This window comes from Olea europaea, chromosome 15 (assembly GCF_002742605.1).
Source record: "Olea europaea var. sylvestris chromosome 15, O_europaea_v1, whole genome shotgun sequence".
Taxonomy (NCBI): Eukaryota; Viridiplantae; Streptophyta; class Magnoliopsida; order Lamiales; family Oleaceae; genus Olea; species Olea europaea.
In genome coordinates, this window is record NC_036251.1 from 16390114 (window position 1) to 16404282 (window position 14169).

At 32.4% G+C, this 14169-nt stretch overlaps 1 protein-coding gene across 3 annotated transcripts; it reads right to left on the bottom strand.

Moving 5' to 3' along the window:
• Positions 1 to 360: 360 nt before the first annotated feature.
• On the bottom strand, positions 361 to 10563 carry LOC111410287 (MADS-box protein SVP-like). Of its 3 annotated transcripts, none has more exons than XM_023040554.1 (9): positions 10464 to 10563; positions 9823 to 10020; positions 8165 to 8243; positions 1418 to 1476; positions 1233 to 1332; positions 1109 to 1150; positions 904 to 977; positions 722 to 813; positions 361 to 604 (listed from the first exon to the last, which is right to left on the bottom strand). In XM_023040554.1, exons 2-9 carry the CDS (start codon positions 10002 to 10004, stop codon positions 534 to 536), a joined length of 699 nt encoding a protein of 232 aa, XP_022896322.1. In that variant the 5' UTR covers positions 10005 to 10020; positions 10464 to 10563; the 3' UTR covers positions 361 to 533. The 3 variants fall into 3 exon arrangements, with proteins under 3 accessions (XP_022896322.1, XP_022896321.1, XP_022896320.1); XM_023040553.1 differs by having other exon boundaries at positions 10470 to 10546; XM_023040552.1 differs by lacking the exon at positions 10464 to 10563 and having other exon boundaries at positions 9823 to 10268.
• Positions 10564 to 14169: the final 3606 nt, after the last annotated feature.

The window sequence follows — 14169 nt, forward strand, 5'->3', positions numbered from 1 at the left end:
TTACTGTAAGAGAACGTAATTGAAAATGAACATAAAGAAGGGGAAAAAAAAGTCATAAAATATTGATAGACATATAGGGGCTTAAGTTCTCTAGCGATTGGAGAAGGATAAGAATCCAAAAACCGTGATATTTATGAAATATAAATCCAAAAATGCCATAAAAGTCAAATTAAGAAAGATGACATTTTTTTTTTCTTTTATCAGAACAACTTTTCTAATTGACAATATAAAATGTAAATTTAACATTTTATTTTTTTTAAACCGCCCAACTGACTACAGTCAAATTTCAGTTCATCCCTGTTCAAAAATCAGAACATTGTCTTCGATTTCATGTGTTAAGAAATCAAAATTTCACTTTTATGCACCTCGTAAATTTCCTTGGATCGTATGATTTCAATAGCATGATTTCAGCATAAATGTATGGCACAAGCAAATTCAAAACAGAAGATTTAGATGATCAGAAGCCACGTAAATCCACAACATTGGCCCCTAACACTCAACTCACTTACACAACAATTTATAATCATATCCTATTAAGAAAAATAGACAATTATCCTTCTCTGCTGCAGTCTCCTAGCATCATCTTCAGTTGGGGAAAGGTAAGCTGCCAAAATTAACATAAACACACGGTCAAAAAGATCTGAGACTACAGCCTACTAAGACAGTACTTTTTTGTTTAAATTTGAATTAGGTCACATGAATCTAATGAAAAATTTAGTACCCCAGCCTGAGGGAAGTATCAGAGCCATGAGAATTGGTGATACACTCGGATGAATTGCTTTGCTCAATAATATTTCCAGTACCATCAGGTTTCTGCATAAACAGCTCACTTTATGACTTGAGAACGCGAAATTTACTACTAAATTCCAATGCGAGCATGCAGTATGAGAAATGATATGTAACTTTGGAAATAAAAGATCAACTCTCACTTCTGCTAGCTGTTTCAACTTAGCATTTTCTTCCATTAAAATCGATTCCTGCATATAAGGAAAGTCAACTAATTAGCTTAAGCCTTTAGTTGTTGATTTTATCTATTTACCGAATTTAACTCTTAACAAGGAGCAGCATGATTATATTTTTCATTAAAAGATAAAGTTTGAGGTCTTGCCTTTTTCATGAGCATATTTATCTCTTTAAAAAACTTGTCATTCTTCCCACAGAAAGACAAAGATGTTAGCACAAAAAATCTAAACAGGAAACACTGGAAAACACGGAATTGTAGGTAATAATACCTTTGTTTCCACAACATGGTTTAGTACTCCTTGTACCCTTTTCTCTAGGTTGATCAACTCATCCGTGTCAAGTCCTTGGAGCTCTTCTCCCTTGAGTTGCCTATCATAGTTATAATTGTGTCTCAACTGTGCAATGCACTTGAGTATGCGTAACAGCAAATCTTTAATTCACAGCCATATTTCACCTTAATTCACGAGTCTTCTCCACTAGCATCTTGCTGAGCAAGCCATGGCTATCATTTCCCTGAGAGAAAAATGCAAATAGGGTTAATCAAATATCACACATGACATAACATTTTGTGTTTTTGGCATTATATTGTTGAAATATATTCTTCATTTTTTTATTCAAGTTCAACATTTATTTAGTTAAGTTCATTCATGTCTTTTGGGATTATTCATGTACTTGGAAAATATATGAATTATTTTCAAGATTTGTTTTCCTATAATAACTAGTACATGTATTTGATTAAATTCATGATTTGTGAAACCTATGAAATATCAGTGAATGTACTCATTTTCCATAAGTTATTTAGGAGTGTCAACATATAAAGTTGAGCATTCACTTGAATATTGTCTTATCTTCTATAAGTTGCTCCATAAGTCATTTTGGGGAGTTAAGAAATAAAGAGAATATTATTTTTCATCTTCCAAAAGTTTTCCATCTCCAAGTTTCCAACAAAAGTGGCATTAGAGCCATTTATAAGATTGTGGAAATAAGAGATCACAAACAATAATTATCTTTCCGTTCATCAACTCATTGATGATAACTATAGTAAGTGATGTATCCGTATGATAGCATATGTTGGAACTCAAAATTTGCGGACTTGGTAGAGAGAGGTTTTGAAACTTAAAATGAAGAAGGCGGATCTTAAACACGAATAGATTTGCAACAAGCAACTAAGATGAAGAATCAAAAGGCTCTCAACACGATTCATCAAGATCTTAATGATACAATTTTTCAAAAGGTGTAAAAAATGCTACCATTCAAAGCAAGCATATGGGATTTTTCAAATTATATACAAATGTGCGAAAAAAATTAAAAAGGTTCGTCTTCAATCATTGGCACGAGAACATGAAGCTCTATCTGCAAAAGTATCTGTACGAATTTCAAATTACTCTTCACGACAATTGGTGATTATCAATGAGATGAAAAGGCATCGTAAAGAAGTAAGTGATTTTAGTAATCAGCAAAAAAAATTGATTATTACATAAAAAATTTAATTTTCATTGCAGTGGCAGTAGAAGAATCAAAAGATTTGGAAGAAATGATTATCGATGAAACTGTGAGTACACTACAAACTTACAAAGAAAAGGTGTTGAAAAAAGGAAAGAACGTGTAAGAAGAACAATATGAACCAAAGAGGTAGAAAACATGGAAGAGGACATAGAATTGGAGAAAGAAATTCTCAACATCAATCCAATATTCATATAATTCAAGAGGGTGAGGAAGACAATCTCAAAAAAGAGGAAGAAAAGAATAATGGTTGAAGATATGATAAATCTCAAATTGAATGATATAATGTTCACAAGCTCAGTCATTTTGTATGTTAGTGCAGAAGTAACAATGTGGGGGAGCAATCCACCTACGATTAAAATAAAGATACGAAAATGAATTTTACTCTTGAAAATACAAGGTAAAAGGAGGCAATAATTCTTGGTACTTATACACCTAAGCAAGTAATCATATGTGTGGAGATCAATCTATCTTCATGGAACTTGAAGAACTAACTCACCACGTCACATTTGGTAATGATTCAAAGGTGCAAGTCAAAGGTAAAATTCTCATCCAAATGAAGAATGAAGAACAATACATATTCAGTGTTTACTATATTCCTTTTATGAAGACAAATGTTTTGAATTTTATCCAATTTTTATTCATAGAGTTCCAATCATATAGAAACAGATAATCTTGTGAATATTCAAAGTTGAGAAGTAGAGTGTTTGCAGGCACAGGTGAAAGATTCAACATGTCTATTACATTTGAGACTTGGCAATTTAAATTTTGACGGTCTAAATCTTTACAAAGTGAAATATGGTGAAGGGGCCATAACATATTTATCATCCAAATCGACTTTGCGAAGAGCCTGTGAAAAGAAATCAGAAAACTTTCCCGAAAGAAGCAAGTTTTCGAGCATCAAGACTACTAAATTAGTACATATGGATCTCTATGGATCGCTCCAGCCTGCATAATTTGATAAAAGTAATTACTTCATTTCATTTATTCATGACTTTTCTCGTAAAATATTAGGTGATTTTCTTATAGAAAAGTCTGATCCAATTGAAGCTTACAAGAATTTCAAGGCAATGGTGAATAATCAAAGTAGTCACAAGATCAAAAACTTATGCTCAAATCATGGTGGTGATTATGTTAGCAACACATTCAAGAATTTTTGTTAAGATCATGGCATTTTATCATTTTTTTTTTTGTGTTCACTTGTCTTCTAAACAAATGGCGTAGCAGAGAAAAGAATATGACAATAATGAAAATGACTTGAAGCAGAGAAAAGAATATGACAATAATGAAAATGACTTGAAGTATGCTGAAAACTAAGAAGATGCCAAAAAAGTTTTGACTAAAATTGCTTAGCGTGCTGTGCATTTGTTGAATAGTTGTCCCACCAAAGTGTGCAAAATGACTCATCAAGAAGCATGGAGTGAACTCAAGTAAAGTATATTACATTCAAGTTTTCATAAGCATTGCTTTTTCTCATATTTCGAAAGAAAGAAGGACCAAATTAGATGACAACAGTTAGAAATAAATCTTAATAGGCTATGATTCAAGATCAAAAGATTACTAGCTCTCCAACACAATAAATAAGAATGTGATCACAAGTAGAGATGTTGAGTTCGACGTTGAAACTGAGCAAGAAGAAAACTATAATTTCTTCAAGAACTTGAAAGGCTTACCACTGGATCAAAGGCAAAAGCACTTTTAGAATTGGCTCCTTCTTTGCCAAAACGAATATGTCAATTCTTATCAATGGTTGTCCATCTCCCTTTTTCTCATGCTTGAAACTACTTACTCTTCTTCAAACTCGGATGCCCACATAATGGCATTAGAACTTTTTTTTTTTCCATCTCCAATGAATGGCATTCTAGAAGCTCTCAATCAAGCAAAGACTTCCTATACTATGCTAAAGCCAAATCAATATGGGCATAAATTGGGACATACTGTCAATGATCTCAGTTAACCCAATTAGGAAACAATTTTCTCTTTGCGGTTAAATTGGATACGCGGCATAGGATAAAGAAAAAGGAGTTGAGAACAAGGTGATGTGATTCCGCCTTAATTAACACCGTCAGTTCTACCTCCAAGATGTATCATCACCTTCATTATCCTCAAGTAAAATACCATATCATTTTAGATATTTTCAATAGAATTGTAACGATACCGAAGAGTTATATCCACATCTTAAGGAAATAACTTTATTTTTTCTATTTTCCCAGCATGCGATTATTAATTTCATTTATGCTGTTAGAAATAATAATGGAGAAAGCCATGAAAGAAGAGATCTATTAAGAAGAATGATACTTGGGAGTTAGTCATGCAACCTACTGGTCAAAAGCCAATTGGAGTCATGGACTTTTGAGGAAAAAAAACAATGTAAATGGTGAAATCAAATGCTACAAGACAAATGTTGGTAGCTAAATGTTACAATCTGGAACATGATGTCAATTATGACAAAATCATTGCACCAGTAGCTCTTTTCGAAATAATAAGACTTATAATTTTCCTGGCAGCATAAAATGGATGTTCAATCGACATTTTTGAATGAATTTCTACAACAAAACGTATACATACTACAACCTCATGGGTAGGGGCGAATTCAGGAGTTTGAGTCAGCAAAGACGGTCGTTGACTATTTACAAATCGGCTGCAATGAAATATTAAGTCCTTTTGATACCCATTCTTTCGCAAAAAAATGCATTTTAGAATAGTGATTGACGGAGAACGTGTGACTAAAAATACCAAAAAAAAATTGAAGTTACGTGTAATATTATTTTATTAAAGAATGTATGGATGGAAAGAATTGAGAGAAAATGTATTTTGAAAAAAATAGAAACCGAACAAGGCCTAAAGTTCAAATATAACAATTATTTTGTTCAAATTGAACATATAAAATTCTCTTATAAAAATAAACAGAACTCATTAAATGACATTGTTGTCAAATTTTGTATAATTCAAAGGAAGAGTGCAGATTTGAATCTTTAAAATTGTTTGTATTAAAACAGTTAAAACCTAATCATTATTTTGTTAAATTTAGTGACACAATTCAAGAGGTACCATAATGATTAAATTTACAATAACTCTTGCAAGAGATCACAGGTTTGAATCCCCATTGTCCCTCTCCCTATTGAATTTTGATTAAAATTGTAGAGTAAAAATAATACACAACAAATCCGTTGAAAAGGGATTCAAACATGAGACTTCAAATATGTTTGTGCAAGCTCTAACCAACTGAGCTATAAGGGATGTTTGAAAATAGAGTCAATTACCCTTAATATAAAATTTAATCTACTGTTAAAAAAAGAAAAAAAAAATCTCCCAGCAGATTCAGCTAGGGCCGCCGACCTAGCTCGCCACCATCTAGATCCGCCGTTGGTCATGGGTTTGTTGTGAAAAAGCACGAAGACAAGGTTTTGAAGTTGAAGAGAGCCTTTTATAGTTTAAAGCAAGTCTAAAGGGCGTAGAAAAGATTCGATAAATTTCTTCAAGTTGATGGATTTATTTGTTTGAGACAATCGGAAACTGGTTGCTAACAAGTTCTTAATTACCATAGCTATTTAACATATAATTTTTATTTTAGACTTTACGAACTAAGACTTTGCTAAATTTGACAACATTTCTCAAAAATGGAATTGGATTATTTATTAGAATTAGATGCAAGCAGAAGTATAAAGGGATAACAGAAATTAAAATTACAAAAATAAATTTTTCGAATTGACCATTTAGGTAGGTAACTGAAAAGAGAACTCAAGTTTTAATTCAATATTCAAAATCAAAACCCTTAACTAGACTTTCAAAGCAAAACAATCGATAGAAAATTTGTCTGTTTTGATTAAATTCCTAATAAAAATATAGTTCCTATTGGACATAAGATGATAAAAGAGTAATTAAATAACAGTAACAAAAAATAAACAATAAAATATTATATTAAATGGGATCCACTTGTACCACTCACCTTGGATTGGAAAAGATTCATCCTTGAATCTTTCGTCGCTCGTCTAACACCTTATAGGGACATTTACTTAATTGATACGTAAATGACAGAGACATTATCGTAGATATCTTGCCTCTAAATATCTTGAAAAACTTGAGCAACTAATAGATTTTTTCATTTCTATCCCATTTTATCCCTAAGAAATCACCCAAAAATTCAAGTTATTGCACTGCAAAATTCTGGAATTTCTAAATGTTTCAAGAAGTGTATTTGATCCAATTCATATTGTTGTCCCCACGGAGGTTGCTCGCAAATCCCATAACCAACGTCAACCCCTCAATTGCCAGAACACTATCCATCTTTGAATTTTCCATTTGCAAACCTATCAACAATCAGGCTCCCACCAGCCTTGTCAGTCATAACATGCACGTTGTGACCACCACCTCATGCCTCTTGCCCATCGCCATTGTTGTATTTTGACCAAAATTCTAGTCGGTATTAGAGTTTAGTTGAAGTGGTGTTGAAGAGATCAAAGTAATGAACAGGGAAGAAAGTCTTCGCATTTTTGCTAGCCTACCACTAGGTGGCCGATCGAGTAGTAGGCAAACTTTTGGAGTAGGGAGCTATTACCCATCTATTGCTGAGATTTCACTCAAGTGACAGGGCGTTTGCTCACTTGGCGCTAGACGCCGCTCGAGCGATAGCGTCATCTGGGATTTTCTCCTTTTATCTGTTTCACGCATATTTTAACCTACTTACCAACTTTTAATTTACTTGTAGGGTTTCGACATGTCCCCTATAAATAATAGACTCTTCATTTAGTTTAGAAGAATTGCTGAAATTGCTGTGACAATATTATTTTCTCCATTAGTTGTCAAATAAAATACTCGATCCCTCAGTCAATCTATTTCTTACTTTTAATCTTGTTTTTTGTATGCAATCATATAATTCACATTGTGTCATATTCACCTCCTTCATCTCCAACAAGTGGTATTGGAGCTATTCTATTTCAATAAATTAGTTTTAGATATAAAGGTCACCCACCATCTGATGTGCAAGTATAACCAATGTGGCCACCTTTTGTGCTACGACTTCAAGATGTTAGAAGATTTGTCTTAGTTCATGCCTTTGGTTTCCATTGTCAATCATGGCACAATGACAGCTACCTTGTCCTCATCAATTAATTGTTAGAAGGGTAGACTAGGCTATAATACCAACCGATGTGGGTGGAAGCTAGACGATAACAAATAAGAGATTAAAAAGGAAAATGCGTGCACGAATTAACCATTTAGGTGGATAATTGAAGAAAAAAGTCAAACTTTCTATTCACCCTCAATCCTACAACACAATTATAACACCAAATTACTCCTAAGTAGATTTTATGCAAAGAAAAAAAAAATCCAGAAAACTTAATATTTTGATTTAACTCCTAATCCTAATAAAAATCGTACTAAACATAAAAAGATAAAAGACTTATATATTAAGGTAATAAAAATAAAAAATATAATCTCAAATTAAATGGGACTATTTGCATCATAGACTTAATTGCCCAAATGGGGGTAAATACAACAAAAATAAATCTACATTTAATGAGCTGGAAATAATCTTGTTTGCATTATTTAATCTCATATGGTAATGTTTAAAATTGACTGCATTAATTGATGTCGAAGTCTTATTCATCTTTATTTTCTTGTTATAATTTCAGTATATAAAGCATAAACACAAACGACAAATTTAAATTCGAATTGTCTATAAATGGTGTGATCTCACTTGAAGTTGGAGAGATGGTTGCCCTAATTTGCTCGAGTTCTCTGATTGCCTTCTATGCCTTTCAATAAGTTCCATCATGCTGCAGAATATAACATGGGGGAACAAGTTCTCAACGAATTAAAATAGGAAAAGACAAAATAAAATTCTAATATATTTTATAAATAGAATGGCATGTTTGGTATAGAATACAAAACTCAATTGTATGAATTATTGCGTATTTTGTAATGAATACGAAACTAACAGTGTGAAAAAAAAAATTTCCACTTCGGTACATACATTGAACCATATTAAATTCTAGAAGGTTCATTGAAAATGCATGCAGTTTCATTGAATCGATATGTACACCTGGATGTCCTAACTAGGTCAGCACCTATTTACCACCCTCATCATCTATCGATCCCCAACATTTTATTAGTAATATTAAAATCAAATAGTAATCAAAATGGAAGCAGTAGAATTAAACTTAACCGGCTATGTATAAGTTTTCAGTTTTTCCTTTCAGGTGCCAGCAAGAAATATAGCAACCTTATTTATACTTGTATGAGTACGAACTTAATACCACTTTGAAACGTCAGAATATTAATACTAAACCATTTTTAGATAACATAAATTAATTAAGTGTTTTCATAGATGTTGATTACTACTCGCAAAATCTTATATAAAGATTTTTCATTTCATATGTAAATGTGAGATGCCAACTTTTGAAATTTCAATAGGTCTATGTCTTGTTTAAGCAATAGAAGCAACCAGTGTAACTGTTAAAGATGATATCTGATTGAATGGTAAACCAATGGATTTTTAACCAATCCAATCTGGTGCAAGCCAGAATCAGTATTTTCTAGTCGAAGCTACAAGGCATGCACCAATTTCATAATTATGGGTGGCTAAACACTTCAACTTAAGATATTTGCATGACATGATACCATTTTATACCACATTATTTTAAAACTGTTAATATATCGAACGGAGTTTTTACTCGACAAGACAGTGTTGGATAGGAAAACAACTAATTTCTCACATGTTTAAGGTGAAAACCTTAGACACAAAATACAGAAACCAAGACATCTCTCACTGAGGACGCTATTGCATTCATGAATTGTACTACCCACAGTCCCACATTGACTCTAAAAATGAACATATTCAATGGTATCCACTGACTATTGAAGATCAAAAGATTTGCTGAAAACAACACGAGATACTAGAATACTTTCAGTTTTGTGCCATCCTTGTGTTCACATTTTCCTGCATGGTCATCGTTGTTTCAACTCTACATCATCCCCTGCCCCCACTACCTTCACCAAAAGCTATTTCACAAAAGCAAACAGGAGAAAAAACATGTGGTATATATGATATATCAGTGTACCATTCGCCCAAAGTTTTGTTCGATCCTTTGTATCACACTTCCCGATTATTTGCATCCATATTGGAGCTGCAATTTTCTACTTAATAATTTCCATTACTGCCCATTTAATTCGTACCTTCTCTGAAGTCTCTCTAATCATTTTTACTGTTGTTTTAGCCTATTAATATCTTTATTTTTCAATACAAATCTAGCTTTGTGATTGAAAGCTCAGTCGCCAAAAGCATCAAAGCTTCGTCCCCAGTGGCATGTTGTGTGTGTGTTCAAGAGAGAAAATCAGGAGAAGAAATTAGAATACCATGAGCTAGAATAATGGAAGAGTTTTCCAGTGGCAGAAAAAACAATTAGGGCAATCTCAGCATCACAAAGAGTGGAGAGTTCTTGGGCCTTCTTAAAAACCCCTCTTCTTCTCTTTGAAAAGGTCACTTGGCGTGCAGTCAAGTTATCAATCTTCTTGATCTGAATCTTCTGTCTCACCATTTTCACAGTACACTCACTGCGAACAGATGATACGTATATCACGTCAGTTACCCACAGAAATATACAGAGATCGAGGGACGAGAAAGAAATCATAGAACTTTGGTCTTTGATAGAAATAAGCATGATTCTTGATAGAAATAAGAAAAAAAGAAGCAAAGCATATCTTCAAGTACAATACAGAATCTGAAACCACAACCACAACCCAAAAAATAAAAAAATAAAAAAGGAAATCAGAGCCAAGAGGGAGGGGGGGAGAGAGAGAGAGGGAGAGAGAGAGAGGGAGAGAGAGAGTAGGAGGATCTATCTATATATGTGTAAAAATATACATATTTATATACATGTATAAATATAAATAGAAAAGTAAGAGGTAGTCAGTTAGAAGAATCATTCAGTTTTTTTTGCATAAAATAGAAAGCTTTAACAATTTAACATTTTCTAATTCAGGGAAGAGATTACGACCTCCACCTGCAGAAGAGAAACCCTAGAGAGAGAAAGTAGAAAGCACCAAAGTCAGAAAGCGAGCTTAAGTAGCGGAAAAAATATAAAGTTGGTTTGCAAATTGCCAAAGGAGAAAGGGATTCATCTTCATTGAAAGCGAATTTGCACTTATGTCTCCAACGTTTGAAAGTGTAACAAACATACCTAAACCTTTTTTAGCATTAGTCATCCCAACATGGGTTATTACTGGGGTACGTGATATCCATTTTGAACATCCTTATATCAGAAGTTATGTACCCCAAGAAAAATTCTTCCAGTATTTCAATTTGTAAATACATTATACATCATTCCCTCCATATTGGTCATTAAATGACTAATTTGTCTTTTTTAAATAAATAAAAAATTATTAAACAACAAAAAATAATATCGTATAACCTTTCAAAAAGTACAAATATATTTCATTTAGAATAATTAAATAATTATTAATACATAAAAAAATTAGAAAAATATAATTTACCCCGGCCAAGCTCACCCAACAAACTCCATCAATACCAACATCACCCCATCCCACACATCGTAATCAACCCCCACTTGCGATCAAATTTGTCTTCCTTTACTTTAGAACTATGGCATGCTTTTAGTTGTTATCTTTTGTGTCAAAACATTTGCTCTTGAGCTCAGATGTTATAGATTAAATCTAAAATATGCAAATACATATTTTTTAGGAGTTTAAAAGGTAAGATGTTTTGACATAGTATCAGAGTATTCAAAAGATAATTTAAGCTTAAATTTTTCCTCATCTTATTTATTAACGCTAATATTTTATAATATGCACCTTATACAGTGGAATATATATATACTAAAATATAGGTCGAAGTGCTTGTAGCTTACAGTTACTTTGTTAGGGACGTTTAATAGGTTGAGGGTGGGGGGCAACACTCCGCAATATTATACATGGGTGTTTTTGAAATTTTTTAAATCTCATACGAGTTAAGAGTTAAAGTATGTGCATGATCACGCATGTGTTGTAATCCCATTATGTTCTTATAAAAATTAATCTACTTGTACAATCATAATTGACGATGTTTGATGTGGCAAAATCTAGACAATCGATTTAAAAAAACAATTTTTAATTTTTTTTTGAAATTGATGAATGATAATGATTGTCAACCATCATTGACAGAAGTAAAATCTTTACGTGGGGCTTTTTTTTTTTTCATCTTGTGAGATTTGTTTATCATTCCTATAACCTTCCGCTACGTCAATTGGTATCTAAGGACTTCAACTTAAGACATTTATGTGACACGGTACCATGACACGGTACCATTTTAAACCACATTATTTTAAAGTTTAAGATATATCGAAGAGGAGTATATTCTCGATAAGACAAGATGGGATAGAAAAATAACTAATTTCTCACATTATTTTTTTTATCTTTAATTATGTGTAGTCTAAGGTACAAAGCATAAACCTTAGACATAGAAACACAAAGATCAAGCCATCTCACATTGAGGGCACTATTGCACTCGTGAATAGTACTGCCCACAGTCCCACATTGACTTTCAAATGAACATGTTCAATGGCATTCGCGCACTATTAATGATCAAAAGATTTGTTGGAAACACCACGAGATACTAGAATACTTATGATTTTGTGCTGTCCTTATGTTCACATTTTCCTTACATGATCATTATTGTTTCAATTCTACATCCTCCCTTGCCCCCATCAACTTCACCAAAAGCTAGTTTAGAAACATATACAGGAGAAAAACATGTAATATATATCAGTGTACCCTTCACCCCTAGTTTTGTTCAATTCTTTATGTCACACTTGTAGATACTTTGCATCCATATCCGAGCTACAATTTTCTACCTTATTATTTCCATTACTGCCCATTTAATTCGTTCCTTCTCAAAAGAAGGGTCTCTGCATTCATTTTTTCTGCGGTTTTTATAATACATTAACTTTTTTTTTTTTAAAGTCAAACATCAAACAAAAAAAAGGGGGCAGGCGGTGGAAACTCAAAACGATCCCTTATAAATCTATCCAAACCATTAATTAATAACACACAGACATAATACACACTCAAGAACAACGGTGCAGAGAAGAAGAAGATAGAAAAAGAGAAAGGAAAAAAGAGGGAGAAAAGGGGAAAAGAGGAAGAAAAAAAAAGAAAATTTGCCAACATGTTAGGAATTAAGTGGGTTATACTATTAGGCTTGAATTCTTCAATTTTGAAAGGTAAGTAAAAAGTTACTTATTAAAATGTTGTGTTTGACTTTATAGTTATTAAATTGTTAGATTAAATTTAGTTTTATTGAAAGAGTTAAGTATAATAAACTAGAAAATTGAGTAAAATGAAAGAAAAATTAGTTTTAATAATTAAAGAGACTTTAGAAATCGCCTAAACGTGAAATAATTAAGTTTGGATATCGCCTATTTAATTATTGAAATTACTTAAATTAATTAATTGTTGATTTAAAAATTATATTATATCTCAGGCAGCGATACGAATATCGGGATAGCGTACCAATCGAGCTGATTTTGGCGTACATAGTTCTGTGAGTGGAAAAATATAAATATTTTTAAAATATTTATAAATTAAGCATATTGTTAAAGTATGTGCAATTATATGCAATTATGTGTTTGAATTACATAGTTATTATGAAAATCTCTTTTATTATGATACATGTGGAATATCAAAAATTATTTAAAGCATATTTGTGACTTGGCATGTAAGACATATGATGTTGAGATTTGTTTGGTATGTGAGACATGCAATATTGAGATCGGTCAGAAAAGTACCCATGATTATATATTTCTTCTAGTTTACAGAGGGGTCTTGGCCATGTTCTATCCTACACGGAGGGTCTTAACTTCACATTGGTCTTGATCGTGTACATATAATTCATAGAGAGGCCTTGATCGTGTTCTAGAATTGATAATAAGAGGTCTTTGAGACTGGTTTTCATTCACGGAGAGGGCCAAAGCCCTTGGCGAAAGTTCTTAGCCCAAAAGGCAGATTACATATTTCAGTCAGAGGGTACATTTTTGTAGATTTTTCAGCACGTTTGATATGATGAGATTATAGCATGGTTATCAGCTGATGTTATATCATGATTTTAAGATGATATTTTATGACCTTATGTAAATGTCTCACTTTTTGGCTATAATTATATGATGGTAGCTTGTGAATTATCAAATGATATGAATTTGATTTTCAATAAAAATATATAAATGAAAAGGTATATTTATTTTGAACTTCTCCATTCACTGAGCTATCAACTCATATATTTTTTCACGTTTTTCCTTATCAAGCAACAGTGGAGAATCCGGGTATCTTTTGGAGTTGAACCTTAATTTTGGAGTCAGAGCCACACAATAGAGTTTGTTAATATGACTCACTTCATAGAACATGTAGTTAGTGTTTTGAAACACATGTTCATATCTAGATGTGACTTTGTATCACTTGTAGATAGTTATGGGCTCACTATGTATTTTGTATCCATATGTATATTTCATTTTATTTCTTGGTAGAGGTTGAGATTTCGGCTTATCTTTATTGTGATGTGCTATAGTTTGGGATTTGTGTGAAATTAATGGTTAGTCCTGTTTACAGGGGAGATAATGTCAAAATTTTGTTAGAAAAATAATGTATAAAAAGTGATATATTGTATTTGTAGTAGCCTTGATGATGGGTCCGACTTTTAGTTGGTATCTATAATCG

Bases quoted from the DNA above. Each gene is read 5' to 3' on its own strand.
- LOC111410287 (XM_023040552.1), bottom strand. From the start codon at position 10,127: ATGCTTATTTCTATCAAAGACCAAAGTTCTATGATTTCTTTCTCGTCC. The intron at 8,244-9,822 runs GTATTCTAATTT...TATATTCTGCAG, and splicing joins TTCCATTATTCTAGCTCATG to CATGATGGAACTTATTGAAA. The intron at 978-1,108 runs GCAAGACCTCAA...CCTTATATGCAG, and splicing joins TAAATATGCTCATGAAAAAG to GAATCGATTTTAATGGAAGA.